At 49.0% G+C, this 16,664-nt stretch overlaps 1 protein-coding gene across 7 annotated transcripts in view; it reads right to left on the reverse strand.

The window, feature by feature from the left end:
• The window catches only part of Septin3 (septin 3), a 32,087-nt gene continuing 15,423 nt past the window's right edge, over positions 1-16,664 (reverse strand). Inside the window, exons 4-14 of one of the 7 annotated variants that reach the window (XM_059247970.1) lie at positions 14,678-14,869; positions 12,345-12,473; positions 11,804-11,885; positions 11,356-11,493; positions 9,421-9,538; positions 8,689-8,784; positions 6,083-6,182; positions 4,147-4,198; positions 3,764-3,857; positions 830-963; positions 1-288 (exon numbers count right to left, since the gene is read on the reverse strand). In XM_059247970.1, the coding sequence (XP_059103953.1) occupies positions 871-963; positions 3,764-3,857; positions 4,147-4,198; positions 6,083-6,182; positions 8,689-8,784; positions 9,421-9,538; positions 11,356-11,493; positions 11,804-11,885; positions 12,345-12,473; positions 14,678-14,869 (1,094 nt within the window). In that variant the 3' untranslated portion in view covers positions 1-288; positions 830-870. The other 6 variants (XM_059247969.1, XM_059247973.1, XM_059247972.1 and 3 more) reach the window with 6 other exon arrangements.

Here is a 16,664-nt window from a genome sequence, read left to right on the forward strand (position 1 = left end):
TTATTGTTCAAACAGCAATGTTTAGTTGTACAACACAGAGGCTAGCAACATTTACATGACCAGTCTGAGTGTCTGTTGGCTTGTTTTCAATTGGGAAATTAAACTTGGAATATCACCAAAACAGTGGCTGGGGACCAATAACATTTTAAAAAACGGGTCATTCCTGCATCCTCTAGGCTTGGGCCTCTTGTTCCAACAGGACTTGTAGATGAATGGCCCACAAGTCACCAGCCTCTGAGCAAGTTGTATCCAGGTGGCGATGGCAGGTGAGGCGGCCAAGGCAGGGTTCTATAAAGACACAGTGTATGGGGCAGTGGCAGCCAACATTCGCAAACATTCATGCATCTGATGAGGGCTTGGCCCTCCATTGAGTATTCTCCATTAGCCTGGAGCGACCACCTGTGGTCAGGCTAGTGCATTGCTCACATTAATAGGGTGGGGGATGGGAGTCGGAATGGTCAGGGTAGGTGGGAAGAGATCCCTCTTATTGCTAAATGTACAAAGGGGTGCTATTTTTCTTCCTAGAGTGTATAGCTTGTGGGTTTGGGGTGGTTTGTGTGTGTGTGTGTGTGTTTAATTCACTTTTTTTTTTTTTTTTGTTTGGGGATAAGGAAGTCAAACCCAGCAACATCTTTTCAGGAAAACCACTTCCCAAATGGCCGTATTTGGGGGGTAAACAGGTTCTCTACACATACACACACACATACATACACACACTGGGCCAGCCACCAGTGGTGGGTTTTTGTTTGTTTGTTTGTTTGTTTGTTTTTTTAAGTGACGCTAGCTCTCTTGCTCCCCGACATCTGTAATGAATCACCCTTATAAATACCTTTAAGCAATGAAGGAGACACCCTTGTCCCACAGGAGGGCTCACACAGATGACCTCAGTGACTTTGACAAGCAGAAAAATTGCTTTCTTGACCGTTGGAGGGAGCCAAGAAGAGTACTCATGCAGATGAATGGCTAGGGAGCAATACCGGGTCCCTTAAAGATGGTTACAAGTCGCTGGTATGGGCTCACAAGGGCAGGAGAAGCTCTCGGTGAGTTCCTTCTCTCTACGCATGGGCGGGGGGGCTGCTGACAGACGATGGAGCAGGGCAATGCTGGCTGGCAGGAACTCCATTCCATTAGGAGGAGAGGAGTGGTTTGGGTACAGGGAGGATGCTACTATCCTAAAGAGGCAGCTGGCCCCTCCCACCTGCTGAGGGCTGGGAGGGGCTGTGGTGGTGGGCTGGACCAGCACAGCATGAAAAGGGGCTTGGCCCTGCAGCAATGGCAGCTGGAAGGAATGAGGGGGAAGCAGCGCTTGAAATGGCCTTCATTCAGCAGTGGGGCAGGGGGTAGCTGGTGCAGGTAGAAGGACAGTGCCCAGGAGGCCTTCTCCCTGCAAGGGAGTTGAGAATGGTTGAGGGTGTGGAGACCCGCAGCTCACAGCAGACACATAAAACAGCTTCTCTGGGGAGAGTGAGACCACAGCCGGGGGAGGGGGGTGGTGTTAGGCACCATTCTCCCACTTAGCCTATCCGATGCCCACCATCCTTATCCCCTGCTGGCCCTAGGCACCCAGTTCCATGTCGCCATATGTGACAGCTCGCTGGAGTAGTCAGGGAGCTCTATAACACTGCTACCACTCTAGCCTGACAGGTGCCTGCTCTGGAGGAACTTTATGGGGAAGTAGGGATGAGGAGTGAGGGCTAGATATAGGGTAGAGCAGTCTCCAGGAGAGGCTAAGACCATAGGATAGGGGTCACATGATCTGATCATTCCCTCCTCTTTCATTTGGTCCACTGAATCATGGGTCTTCCATCTTTTTTGTTTTTCCTAGCACCTGAGTGATAAAGGACTGGGATTATAAATGCTAGCATTCGGTGAGGACCAGTTAAACACCCAGGCTGGACCAGGGGATGGGATAGTGGAGAAGACCAATTATAAACAGAATCCCTTGGTCGCTTCCCTTTCCTAAGGCCTAAACTGTTTTCCTTAAAGGAGCTTTAGAAACTACAGGAAGAAAAACGTGTGTGCAAGGAGCAGTGGACGTGTGCATTAACTACTACAGGGCTCCTGAAAGAGGAGGCAAGACAAGGCTAAATGTACGGTCGCAGTGTTCCCAGGAAATCCACAGGATCAGAAAGCGGGAGAATTGGGTCAGGGGGAGAAGCAGAGAAAGACAGACAAATGAGAACAGAGAAAAATGAGTCAGGTTTATATGAGGCAAAGCCACAGAAAAGCCAGCTCACCACAGAAAGAAGGCTCTAGAGAAAGGGAAACATGTCCTAGAATGAGTCTCCATAGCCCAGCCCCCTAAGAATTCCCATATATTTTTTTCTGATATTTCAGAATGAGTTCGAAAACGCAACATCCTCCGCTCAAAAGCTGCCTCACTTGGCCAGCGTGTGTGCCTCCTTGAACAGAACACTGGGGGCGGGCAGCCCAAGTTCCCAAGTTCCCCTATTGGCCTAGGCTACTCCCAAGTTCAGGGCAAATTTCAGTGTTCAGCTGCAGAAACTGACGTTTATATTCCCTAAAGCTCTGGTTTCTCTTCCAGTCTCAGTGTGCATTGTCCCATGCTTTTACTCGTGATTTTTAAAAATCATTTATTTATTTTTATCTTATGCATATCAGAGTTTGTCTGTGTGTATGCGTGTGTACACTAGGCTCACAGCCGCTAAAAGAGGGCTTCTGATCCTCTGGCAGGGGAGTCACAAATAGTCTTGAGCTGCCAAGTACATGCTGAGAACCGAACCTGGACCCTCTGCAAGAGTGGAAGTTGCTCATAAGCACAGGGGCATCTCTTCAGCCCCCTAGCTACAATTTTATTTCAGGGCAGCAGAAAGTCAATTTAGGAAGTAGACTGGGTATGACTTCTAAATACAGAAACGAAGCTAACATAGATTACTCGAAAAGGAAGTGAAGGGAAGAGACAGGCAGGAGAGATGGAGAATGTACAAATATATGAAGAAAGGAGGCTGGGGGAGGGGTGGAGAGAGAAATCGGGAAGAGGAGACAACCAACCAGCCTGAGATGTGAAGCGAACACAGAAAGCAGTGGCCTGTAATGGTGATGGCGCTGCTTGACAGTGACCTTGACATAGACCCAAGGGTGGAGCTCCATGTCCAGGCACTAATCCTGCAGGAACCCCCTCCGCATTCTTCTCTGCTCCCCATGACCTTTCTTTTCATTTTTCCAAGACGTCCTAGCCTTCCTCTAGGCCACCCCAACTCACAGCGAAGGTTGTTCCGAACCCCGACACCCCACCACAGGCTAGCTCAGCCACCTGTCTGTGAAGAATATTTGCAGCCCCAGTTTGTGGGTGGGTCAGAAGTAAGAAGGAGTTGCCTGTGGTTCACCTGCTCCCAGCATTTTAAAACAAAATCTTCCCCAGACCTCTTGATTGAGGTGTACAGCTTTGTGTTCTGGAGCACAAGAAAAAAGGAGACAGAATGGATAGTCATAGAGAAGGCAGACTGACAGAGAACTTTCCAGAGAGGGCAATGAAAATACCTCACCCCTGAGCACACACACTCAGGCACTCTCTCATACACACACACACACACACACACACACACACACACACACACACACACGACAAAATACTCCACAAATACCAGACAGGCCTGTGGGACAGAGCTGAAAGGAAAAGGTGGCTGGAGGTGGTGTCTGGGACATGTGTGTGTTTGGAGAACGTGGGATGTGTGTGACAGATAACACAGAGAAGGAGTCATCATGGATTACTGTCGTGGCTCTCCTCTGTGTCCACGCTCACCGGAGGGAGGCCTCCATTGTCATTGAGCCTCTTGGCCCTGTAAGTCTCATAGTGGATGTTGTGGGTTACTTCTTTGAGGTCCTGGAGGTGAGTCCTGAAGGACAGAGTAAAAATGGGAAGGGGATGCAATTAAGCGTCGGAAGAGGAAGAAGAGATCCACCTCTGAAGCTAACACATCTCTCTGGTAGACCGGACTCAATGACTGGGCCCCACTCCTGAGGGCCAATGACAGTTCTTCAACCCTCCTTCATTGAGACAGGGGCTAGAACTGGGCCAGAAAGCTCTGTCAGAGAGACATGGAAACTCAGGACGTGAATCTGAGCAGATGGCCCTCAATCCCAAATAATTAAACCTGCCCCCTGGGGAGAGGGAGACCATCTTACCTGATGACGAAGTCTCGAAGCAGGGCAAACTCACAGTGGTTGAGGTTTTCCACTACGGATAAAACAGAAGAAAATGGGTGGCTGGTTCACTAGCGCAGGGCCCAGAAGGTAGGCAGCTTTAAAGAGAGCACGAGGTACTGGGTGGTGGTGGCGCACACCGTTAGTCCCAGCACTCGGGGAGGCAGAGGCAGGCAGATCTCAGAGTTCAAGGCCAGCCTGATCTACAGAGTAAGTTCCAGGACAGCCAGGGCTACACAGAGAAACCCTGTCTTGAAAAACCAGAAAGAGAAAGAGAGGGGGAGGTAGGGAGGGAGGGAGAGAGAGAGGGGTTCTAGGTTCTTTAGTGGCCTGGTTCTTTTCCTTCTTTTTTTTTTTTTTTTTTTTTAACTTTTTAATCAGGTATAATGGACACAATACTATTCTAGACACCGGAGAATGAATCTCAATATAGACTGGTTTTGTCCCACATTTTACAAAAAAACTAATGTGGAAGTTTAAAAAAACTTGTGAAGGCCTAAGATGATTGAAACAAAGTAAAACACACAGGACCTCATAAGTGAACCAGCTCTCAAAGGTCATACTCTATACAAAAAGCCCAGTTAACAGAGATGGAGAGACTTCTGTCTACAAACCACACGCCAAGAACTGTGGGAACCAGAGGATAAGGCAAGACTCTGGCCTCACAATGTGTATATAACATTCTCATCACTATTTCTAATTCAAGGCGAACAATGCGATAATGCTACTTTGAAAATCCCAAGGTACTGGGTGTGGTGAGCACGGGAGCTCACCACTGCAATCCCAGCATATGGGAGGAGCAGAAGGATCACATGTTCAGGGCCAGCCATGGATACAGAGGAAAACCTGTCTCAAAAAAAACAAAAAACAAAAAACAAAAAAAACCAAAAACAAAACAAAACAAAAAAAAACACTAGTTAGGGGCTGGCTCAATGGTTAAGAGCACTGACTGTTCTTCCAAAGGACCTGGGTTCAATTCCCAGCATCCACATGGCAGCTCACAACTGTCTGTAACTCCAGTTTCCAGGTACCCGATACCCTCACACCAATGCACATAAAATAAAAAAATAAATTATATATTTAAAAAAAAAAACACTAGTTAAGGATTTAGCTCAGTGGTAGCTCACTTGTTTAGCACAGCAAGGCCCTGAGTTCTATGACTAGGACCACAAAAATTATAAACAATTCAGGACAGTGGAGTAAATCTCATCAAAATATCCAACTCTGAAGTTCAAGTTTCACTAGCATGGGAAAAGCACTGGGTTTACTCTCCAGCGCAGTGGCTGGTGGTGGGTGGGGACTGTGTGACCTTTGCAAAGCAAAGCACTTAACTTGTCTGAGATTCATATTCTCAAGACGGGAACACCTGGCGCGCACTCCTTACAGGGCTACCATGTTGAATAAAGGGTTGTTTTCTTGGTCTGTTTTGTCTGTACTGTGCAGGGGATCAAACCCAGGGCCTTGCACATGCTAGCAAGCGCTCTATCACTGAGCTGCTACTCCCCATCCCTGAAGGAGACCCCTGAAGGAACTTCTTGAAAACTTTCAGAATCATCAGGGCCCACCCGAGGTCACATCTATCCATCATAAATGGTAGACTAAGACAACAGCCAAACCACCCTTTGGCACTCTGCTAGGTCACATATGAAACCCTTTCTCTGGTTTTTTTTTGTTTTTTTTTTTTTTTTCTCCACCTTCAATAGTTTCTCTGGGTTCTAAATTCATTTGACAGGCCAAGTCATTGCCACCTGGTCACATGTTAAATGGTGCCACTGCTTCCTGCCTGGGACTGGCATCCCAGACTGTAAGCTCCTTGTAGGCAGCCACTGGCTGGCATCGGTATCCCAGAACAGCACTGACTCCCGAGGCTTACGCCGCCCTCTGGATAGCACTTCTTCCAGGAGATGTACTGACTTACCTTCGATGATCCCCCAGGGTGTTTTCCTGCCCAGGACCCTCTTGCCGTTCACTTGGTACTCCTTGTCACTCCCCACCACAGCGAAGGGCATGCTCTCCTGCTGGATGGGGGAAGACACAAGCCAACACACATGCTCAGTCCTCTTCTCCACACCGAACGTCCAAGGGCAGGGCAGCCTTTCACAACTCCCTTTGTCGCTCATTCAATGATGCTCCTGGGGGTAAGGTCAAGACTCTGCCCCTTGAAAAGACTGAGCTGGGACTCCCTGGGAACCCTGACTACACCGTGGTCTGCCTGGTTAGCCTCAGAAAGCTGGCTTTTCTTCAACTAGAGAGCACTTTGTACGGTTCATTGTGCCTGAGCACATAGTTTCCTTTGATTGGGAACCGCTCTGTGAGCTAGCTAGACAAACTCTCACAAACAGCACACACACCCCCCTTCCAGGCGCCAGCCAGACTCCGAGATGTGTTATGTGGCTCCCATGGAACCTACTGGCAGATGCCCAGGTACTAAACTCTCAGGGCTCTAGGCTGCTCTGTTCTATCAGGACAAGCACCCGAATATATCTGCCTGGTGTGTGTTATTGTCATCCGATAAATGAGTCATGTATTGCTTAATGACAAGAAAATGTGAGAAAAGTTCATGGGCGATTGTGCCACGGGGCGAACTCATAGCATAAGAAATATGCAAGCTAAATAAGACAGCTACCGTGTCACCAGGTGGTAGGAATGCAGGGAAGCACTGTCTTATGTGGCCCTTCACTGACCAAAATCTCTTCGTGCAGCACATGAATGCCATATGTAAACTGAGGACACATACATGTAGAGCCGTTTGCGTGCAGAAAGATGATGAACGTGAACTGCTTTGGCATTAAGGATGGACTTTGGGCTGAGAACGCAGGCCAGTGACACAGTGCTTGCCTAGCACACCGAAGGCTCTGGGTTTGATCCTCAGTACTGCCCAGTGTGTGTGTGTGTGTGTGTGTGTGTGTGTGTGTGTGTGTGTGTGTGTGTGTGTGTGTGAGAGAGAGAGAGAGAGAGAGAGAGAGAGAGAGAGAGAAAGAGAGAGAGATGATGATGATGATGATGATGATGATGATGATGATGATGCCATCCCCAGCACCACGAAAATATGTAGGCTGATGGATGTGACTCATACTTTAACATTTTAGCTTCCTAAACTATTTCTTTTTAGACATTCAAGATTCGTAGACGTCACTTTTAAAGGTGATTGTCTGAGGCTGATATCCGATTATGTGGCTCAGTGGATAAAGATACTTGCCACCAAGTCTGATGATCTGAGTTAGATCCATAGTAGAAGGAAAAAATTAACTCCCCAAAGTTGTCCTCTGACCTCCACACATGCCACAGGCATGACCAACTCCCACTCCCTCACCATCCCAATAAGTAAATTAATGTCATTTAAAAGGTTTTTTTTTTTTTTTAAATGCTGGGCAGTGGTGGCACACTTTTAATCCCAGCACTCAGAAGACAGAGGCAGTGGATCTTTGTGAGTTCAAGGGCAACCTGGTCTACAAAAAGAGAGTTCCAGGACAGCCAGGGCTGTTACACAGAGAAACCCTGTCTCAAAAAAACAAAAACAAAAAAAAGGAGATTTTAAGTGATAATCTTAATTCATTTGCCTCCTTCAACTGAGTATCTATCCAACTATAAGAGATAAAAAGCTTCTAGATTATTCAACTTTCTAAAAGAGTCTAGGAGGGTCTTAAAACCTAAGCTGTGAGGTGAGAGATTTGTCACAGATTAGACTGGGTTGGGCAATGGGCCCAGGTTTCTGATGCAGAATCACAGAATTGTAGCAATTTTGAGTTGGGGGCAAGACCTTAGAAGGCATGGAGCTGATGGTCTCCAAACCTGGTTCCTGGTGGGGCCAGAACCACAGAGGGCATCTTAGCACCTGCTGGGACAGCAGAGTTCTGTGCCCACGACACTCAGCCAAAGCAGTTCTGTTCTGGTGGTTTGTATACTAGAGTTCTAAGGTTTTTGTTTGTTTAAAATTTTTAATTACATAGTGTGTGTGTGTGTGTGTGTGTGTGTGTGTGTGTGTGTGTGTGTTCTCTCAAGTGTGTACAGAGATCAGGGAGCAACTTTTGGGAGTCAATTCTTTCCTTCCACCACATGGATCCTGGGGATCCAACTCATCAGGGTTGTCAGCTTGGCAGCAAGAGCCTTTACGCACTGAGCAATCTCATGGGCCCTTGGTTGTTTTGTATATAGTTCTTCTAGGGAGAGAGAGCCTATAAGCCACTCACCAGCTTCTGTATTTTATAAAAGGAGAAACTGAGACAAACTTTGGCTAGAGCATAGATTCCCCTGGGCACCATCCCAATGCTTTCCCTGCCTGCTGCCCTATCTCCTAACACTGTGGTTTTGCCAGGTCCTGGGGAGGACAGGGAGGCTTTCTATCATCATCTGGTGGTGGAAAGGACTGGGTACAGGAAGCCCTGCTGTGGGCTCACAGTCCTAGTGAGGGTCACTGTCTTCCTGCTTCCTGATCAGAAGAAGTGATGAGGGGATGTGGTAAGGGAAAAGCGAAGGAAGGGACATCCTGAAGGCACATCCCAGAGGCACTGAGGAGGTACCTACCCTGATCTTGTCATTCTCCGTCTTGTCCTCCAAATCCTCATCAAACTCCTTCTGAGGGTAGAACTCGATGCCGTTTACTTCAAGCTCTTTGCGAACCTAGAGGAGGAGCAAGGAACTACAGTGTTGATAATCCTTAGGCCCTGGGCAACAGAAAGATCCCAAGAAAAGACACCACCCAGCCTGAGAGGAAAGAGGAGGAGTCTGTGAGAGCAGGTCCAGGCCTCTGGGATTTCAGACAAACAGCACAGCTGAGTCCAGCCACCACAGGCCATGCTCACAACCTTGACCTTCATGCTCTACTCCCCTTCACAAGGAAGGGAGAGAAAGCCCTCCTGGGCTCTCTGTTAGCTCTCCTTCAAGGCCAGCTTAAGTCTCTTCCTCCAGGATTTCTTCAGTGTTCTTTTCTTTTCATCCAGTGAGTACTAGTATGGGCCGTACTTTTAAGTCTTTCTAGTAGCCCTACCATTGGAGAAGTAAGATCTTGGGTTCCCAGTGATGAGTGTCTGGGGGCCTTTGCAGACAAATGTGAAGGGTGGGTCAGAGGCAGCCTGGAACTGCATGGACGTACCTTTGGCCCAGGAACTTCTAGCCCTTGCCTCCTGGATGGTTAAGTGGGAGGGAGTTAGGATGGGAAACTGGAGCGGAGTGGAAGACATGGCTGGTAGGAAATGGCTTGGACCCAGAGGAGGGGAAGGAAGCCCTAGACAGGCAAAGGGCAAAGGGGCTGCTCACCCTCTGCTTGAATTCAGACTTCTCCTCCAGGGTCATGGTGTCAGCCTTGGCAATGACAGGGATGATGTTCACCACTTTGCTGAGGTGTTTCATGAACTCGAGATCAAGAGGTCGTAAGCTGGAGCCCAGAGGAGGTAGGAACGTCAGAGCCACCAACCCTTCCCACCTCAGCCACTGCCCTCCCCACAGCGTCCTTGGGGGAGCACCAGTCTGGGGGTCTAGCTGAGGCCACGCAGCTGCGGCCTCTCCTCTGGCACATGTCCACTGCTTCAGCACCCGCTGCGCGTCTCCAACCCTACCCTCAAGCCATCACAACCAAGCCCTCCCTTTCCTTCCTCAGTTTCCATGTAAAGCATGTCTCTCCTCAAACTCCCTCAAATCATTCCATGACACCGTTTCTGGCCTAGGAACTTCTTTCCTTGGGGGACATACATGGATGGCCATGACCAACTGAACTCTTAACAGTCTCACCTCGGCCCCCACATTCCATCCTGTAGTGCCAGGCTCTAGTTTGCAGTCGAGGGAATTCATTAAGTCTGATTGTCTGATAGTTCCCACTAACTGTGGACCAAGGTCTCAGAAAAGCTAAAACTATTGTTTCAGCTGAGGCAGGAGAATCTCAAATTGCAAGCCAGCCTGGGCTACAGAGTAAGTACAAGGCAATTTTGGACAATTAAGTGAGACCTCGTTTTAAAAAAAAAAAACAAAAAACAAAAAGAGGGGCTGGAGAGATGGCTAAGCGTTTAAGAGCACTGACTGCTCTTCCAGAGGACCCGGGTTCAATTCCCAGCACCCACATGACAGCTCACAACTGCTTGTAATTCCAAGACCTGACACCTTCACACAGACACACATGCAGGCAAAACAGCCATGCACATAAAATTTTTAAAAAATTAAAAATAAATAAAAATTAAAAGGGCTGGGCATGGTGACACATGCCAGCACTTGGGAGGCAGAGACAGGCAGATCTCTGAGTTCAAGGCCAGCCTGGTTTACAGAGATAGTTCCAAGACAGCCAGGGCTACACAGAGAAACCCTGTCTCAAAAAAAAAACAAAAACAAAAACAAAAACAAAACCATGAATAAATAAATATTTTTTAAAAAAGTAAAAAGAGGGCTAGAGTATATAACTCAACGGTAGAGTGCTTACCTGGCATGTGTGAGGCCCTGGATTCAATTCCCAGCACTCATTTTTAAAAACAAAACAAAACCAACAAAAAAAAAGCCCTCATTTTATTGAGCTCCTAGGTCTGACGCAGGTTTATTATTTCACAACCTCTATTACTCAACATTGGCTGGGAACCCCTGGATCTTTCAAAATTCAGGGTCTACCTTGCTGTGTGTCATCCTCTCAAAAACTTAAGTTCTGACTCTGCAGAGGGGCTTAGAGAGACACACTGTCCTGCAGGAAAGTGGCTAGAAACACCACTGAGATCCCTGACCTCTGCCTGTTCCCACACTGCTCATCATGGGGCCCGTCTGCTACTTACAAATTAAGTTCCCAGCAGAGCCTTCATCTCTGGATGTCCCGCCCCTCCTGCTGGAATGGCCCCCGTCTAGATACAGCTAAGTTCCACATCTTGCCTAGATGCCAGCCCCCAATCCAATGATTCTCCCTACATTACCTTTCTTGCCTCCCCCACACCCTTGTCCAAAGCAAGTATCTGTTGAACAAATGAGGTGCTTTCTGCTCATGTTCTCTCTGCTGGTATAGTTGGGCTGTTCTGGGTACCAGTAAACAGTACTGGGGCCAGGGAGTGATGGCCAGCTTTACTCTTTCTTATGGAAAGCCTGGGGAACCCTAAGGTCACAGGGCCATGACCTTCCAGCCATCTGACCCTCCCCAGCTAAGTCCAGGTAAGGATTCTCCAATCCTTGGCACAAAGGACACAAACCGGAACCAGGCCCGGTAGTAGGAGTGGGTCTGGTACGTACGAGTGTCCTGTGGGGGAGATGAAGTAGAGGCAGCAGTGGACACGGGTGTCGGGAATGCGTTTCTTCCTGGCGATGTTCACCTCTTCCTTCAGGAACTTCTCATACTGCTCATTGATGTATTTCTCAATGGGCTCCCAGCTGAGGGGTTGCGGGGAGACATGGATGGGATACATCAAGAGGACAGACTCAGGAGTGCCTCTTAGGCTCAGTCAGGTCCCAATCCCCTCACACCCATCTCACATCCTAGCCTCCTTTCTCTCCCCAATGACGAGTTCACCCTCAACCTCCCCATGGATGGCTTTCCATGGATGGTTAGCACGGGTAGACTTCACCCAGGGGACCCAGCCTCTCTCCCAGGAGGATGCAGGTCGTTCTCCACGGGAATGAATCTGCACTGTGTCTTCCTAGCGGAGTATTTAGGAAGGAGATCTCAGAGGCAGGCACACACCAGTTTTCGTTGTTGATCTGGTCCCCGAAGCCTGGAGTGTCGATGACTGTCAGCTTCATTTTGACACCACCTTCCTCTATCACTGGAGAGACCAGAAAGAGCACCACATAGGTCAGTCCTATAGTTGACCCCAGGGGCCCTGCAGCCTGCTGGCCAGGAGCACCCATACTTCTTAGAAGCAGCTAATATATTAGCCAAGCCACGGACGTCTCCCACTCAGCACTTTTACAAAGGCTCCTCCCTACACCTAGAAAACAGTGTCCTACTTCTTCTGTGTCTACTTCTGTCTGAATCCTGAGTTTTATCACCTAGTTCAAGACCCACCTCTCAGTTCTACACGCATTACCCCCCCCCCCCCCCCCCCCGCTCCCACCTCACTATCTAGGCCTAGCAGCCTACGGAGTTTGCACTAACAAATGTGGGGCTTACTTCCACTCTGTGGTTCCCTTTCACATCTTATTCCCCAGTTGGGCCCCTTTCTCTTACTTGGCTTCAGCCCCCTCCAAATGATGCCCACAGAGGATGCTGGCCTAGTCCTCACCATGCCCAATCGCTTTGATCTCTACAGTTTTAGGGATCTTCTCCTCCCGATTCCAGCTGGAGGCCTTTCGGCTCACTTGGGACTTGAAGAGTGTGTTGACCAGCGTTGACTTGCCCAGTCCACTCTGGCCTGTAGCAAGGGAGGAGGAGACGGAGAAAGGGAGACAGGCCGCACATCTACCTCCCGAGCCGCAGAGCCCTCCTGTGAGCTTACAGGGCTCCGGAGCTGTGATCCAAGCTCTATTTGAACACCCCTTGGGGATGAGCATTAGGTAGGAATGTCCAATGGAAAGGACCCTTGAGAAATGGCGGTTGGATTCCATGTTCCTTCATGGACCCCAGGACCATTGGGAGAAGGCACAACTTGTGCATTGGTGGTGTGTGTGAGATGTAGTTTTCTGGTTTGGTCTGGCTTGTGTTTTTGTTCAGCTTAGCTTTTCCATCTTTAATAACACTTAAAGTGAGAACAGAATTACTTTGCATGCAGATCCTGCCTCATAGTGCCTGAGCACTTCCCCATCTGTTAGTAAAATTGGTCTTTTTACCCCCTGGTGCTGGGGACTGAAAACCAGGGCATTGTGCTTGACTGTCAGGCTCTTTAACACAGAAACAAAATCCCCACCCCACCCAAAATCACTCTTCATATCACCCCCGTGCATCTCATAGCAGAGCTCTCTACCTCCCCTAGATGAGATGTAACACGTGTGAGGGAACATAGATCAGGGCTCACATCCCAAGAACCATGCTTTTTTCACATTTATTCATTCTGTGTATGTATATGTGTTATATGCTCATGTTGTCCGTGTGTGCATGTGTGTGTGTGTGGTATATGTTATGTGTGTATCTGTATATATGTGATGTGTGTATTATGTGGGATGTATGTATATGTGGTGTTTTCACTGCTTTAGGCTTGTCATGCTATCCCCTTAGGCCATCGTCTCTTTACAGGTGGGTAAGGAAGGATGGAACTGGCAGAGACCAGGAATGGTGAAGAGAAGCATTTTCTCATCCCACCTGAGGAGCCGGCAGAAGCCACTTAAATCATTATGTTAAAAAGGCTCTATAGGAAAGCACACGCGAGTCAAGAGCCTCTCTGTGTGCATGAGTAGAATGTAGATGGGGATTGCTAAGAGTTGCGCTGGAGCAGTTCCCAGCCAGGATAGAAGTCTAAATTTATCCCGAGGTTAAAAGAGTTATGGAATTAGAACGGATGGCCCAATGAGTTCTGCATGTTGGGGAAGCCATTGGGTAGCTAGTGGACAATGAATTGGAGAGGAAAGGAGATGGAGAGCCAAGAGGGTCAATGTCACCCCAACTGACACAGCCGTAAGTGTTCATGAACCATCTACCATCCTACTTCTGGTTTTTGTTTTGTTTTGTTTGAGAGTTTTTTGTTGGTGGTGGCTTGGTTTGGTTTTTGTGTTTTTCAAGACAGGGTTTCTCTGTGCAACAGTCTTGGCTGTCCTAGAACTCGCTCTGTAGACCAGGCTAGCCACAAACTCACTGAGATCCACCTGCCTCTGCCTCGCAAGTGCCGGGACTAAAGTTGTGTGCCGCCACCACCCAGCTTAAGAACTTCCGGTTCTTAAGCTAAGACTTTGGTACCAGAAAGTTAAAACAGCCATGGCACCGAGCACACTGTCAGCTCAGCTGGTGTATTTGTAGCAAAACGTCTGAATGAGTCTACCCTGGCCGAGGGTCTTACCCTTCTGCAGATCAGCACTGAGTCAGGCAGCTGCTGCTACCCAGGTGGGCTGGCCTAGGGTAGCAGTGGGGGATGGGCAGAAGCTGACAGGCCTAGGAGATCTTTACAAGGTTAAAGGGACAGAGCTTGTTGATTAGATGGGGGAAGGAGGGGGGAGGAGGCTGCCTCACTCCATTTCCACACCCAGTGAACAACTCAGATGAAGCAAATGTCCCTTCCTGCTACATACTGTGACTCACAGACCCTGCTCAGTGACTAAGACCCTGGAAAGTCTTGAAGCTTTAAGGTGTGAACAATTAGACCATCTTTCACCCAGTCCTCTCACAGCTCTTGGAGATGGGAAAGGGCTGACGATGCCCATCCCACAAACCTAAAGCCAGCTCAGAGTGATGGCATGGCCGCCTGTCTACATTCAGCTAGTGGCGAAGCCAGGCTGGCCATCCACCCAAATCTCCCATCCTTGAATCAGCCGGTTAGGAGGAAGGAACCAGACCTTCATGATCAGCGTGATGAAATCCTCCCTCCTAGAAAGAGCTCACCCTAGAGAAGCCAGGTCATTCGGGGGAAAGAAATGGGATCCTTGGCGCTGCCCACCACTAGGCCTTCAGTGACCCCATGGCTTTCCATACCAACGACCATGATGTTGAAGTCAAAACCAGTCTTCATGGTTTTCTTGCGCATCTGTTCGATGATGGTGTCAATGCCGATGTAGCCTAGCAGGTTAGAGTTGATGCTGACCGGCTTCATGGGCACTGCCGGCTTAGGCCTGGGCTCAGGTACCAGCTCTGACATAGCTGCGTCCGTCCTGGCCTCTGGGAGCCCTGAAAAGCCAAGGTGGGAGGAATAGGCAGGGTGAGTGGCAGGAAAATGGGTTTCGTGAAAGGCACAATAGTATTTGATATGGAGTCATGGAGTTGGGACTGGAAGAGACCATAGTATCATCCAGTCTGGGTCACGAACTGTGTAAATGAAAAGCCTACTGATGCCCTGTGGGTGGGTGGGGGACTTGCCCAAGAACACTGTTTAGGTCAGTTGCAAAATCTGTACCAGTACCAGGTTCTCCAGATTATTTATTACATAAAGATCTGCTTATTTTTATCTTATGTGTAGAAGTGTTTTCCTGAATGTAAGTACATGCACCATGTGCATTCAGTGTCCACAGAAGCCAGAAGAGGACACTGGATCATCCCAGAACTGGGTTTACAAACTGTTATGAGCTGCCACGCAAGTACTGGGAATCAAACCCAGGTCCTCTACTAGAGCAGTAATCATTCTTAACCACTGAGCCATCTCTCTAGCCCCAGCCGGGTTCTCCAGTTGCCGGACCCTTTCAAACACATCGCTGCTCCAAAGCACTGCATCTGTGTATGCAATCCAGGGGCTCCTTCACCTTAGCTCTACTGCTACCTGGATAACTATTGCAGCGGGGCTGTCTTGTGTCTGCAGGACGGTTGATAGCATCCACCGTCTCTGCTAGTTTCCAGAAGGACCTCTCAGAGGCAAGCACCAAAAGTATCTCTACAGAGTACCAAATGTTTCTTGGGGGGGGGGAAGGGCAACTCCACCCCCAAAGAGCACTGGTCTATAAAATGTCTCAGTTATTCAGACCTGCATCTTGCCTTGCCAAGTAAGGAACAAGGAAGCTTCGGGGTTCTAGGTCTACTCTCTGGGGTTCTAGGTCTACTATCTATCACCTGTCAATGGCCTCGGTGACTTGGTCTTTTAGAAGCAATCAGAGCTGCCTTCCTTTGCAGAGCAAGATGACTCCACCCTCAGCCCCAGCCTCCCCTCTGTGCCCTGAGTTTCAAAGCTGGTGTGCCGCAGAGGGTCTCCCAACACCTCCCATGCAAAGTCTTGAACCTGCGGAGCCAGCAAGGAAGGACTGATACCCGGTCAAGGACTCTTACTTGCCTAAGACGGCACTTTCATACTAGTAAGCAGCAGAAGGGGGAGGCTGAGGAAATAGCCCTCCCCAAAGAAAGTCAAAGGTCCCCTCGGCAGACCAGGGGCATGCTCACACACAGGAGAGATGTGGCAGGTCACTGTCCAGCAGGGTACGTTCTAGGGGAGATCAACTCCATTTCCCTGTCTAGAAAATGGGTGTGGGGGTGAAGTGAAACAGATCTCGGCTTGGCCGGGCGGCGGTGGTGTGCACCTTTAATCCCAGCACTCCGGAGGCAGAGGCAGGCGGATCTCTGTGAGTTCGGGGCCAGCCTGGCCTACAGAGTGAGATCCAGGACAGGCACCAAAACTACACAGAGAAACTCTGTCTTGGAAAAAAAAAAAAAAAAAAGATCTCAGCTCTGCTATTTGTCAGCTGGTCCTTGCGCAGGCCACTTCCCTTCTCTGAGCCTGCTTCTTCCTCTGTAGAACGGTAGGGTCATGACTAAGGCTGTGGTGAGCATCACATGAGCTATGATGCTTATAAGCCCAGAGTCCAGCCTCACAGACCCATGCTCTCTTGCCCTTGCCTTTGTCTCCCCCACTCCCCACACCCAGACAGGGCTTCATTGCATAGCCCCGGCTGTCCTGGAACTCAGTAGACCAGGCTGGCCTCAAACTCACAAAGATCAGCCTGCCTCTGCCTCCCGAGTGCTGGGATTAAAGGCGTGTCCA

The sequence above is a fragment of the Peromyscus eremicus genome, chromosome 20 (genome assembly GCF_949786415.1).
Source record: "Peromyscus eremicus chromosome 20, PerEre_H2_v1, whole genome shotgun sequence".
Lineage (NCBI taxonomy): Eukaryota > Metazoa > Chordata > Mammalia > Rodentia > Cricetidae > Peromyscus > Peromyscus eremicus.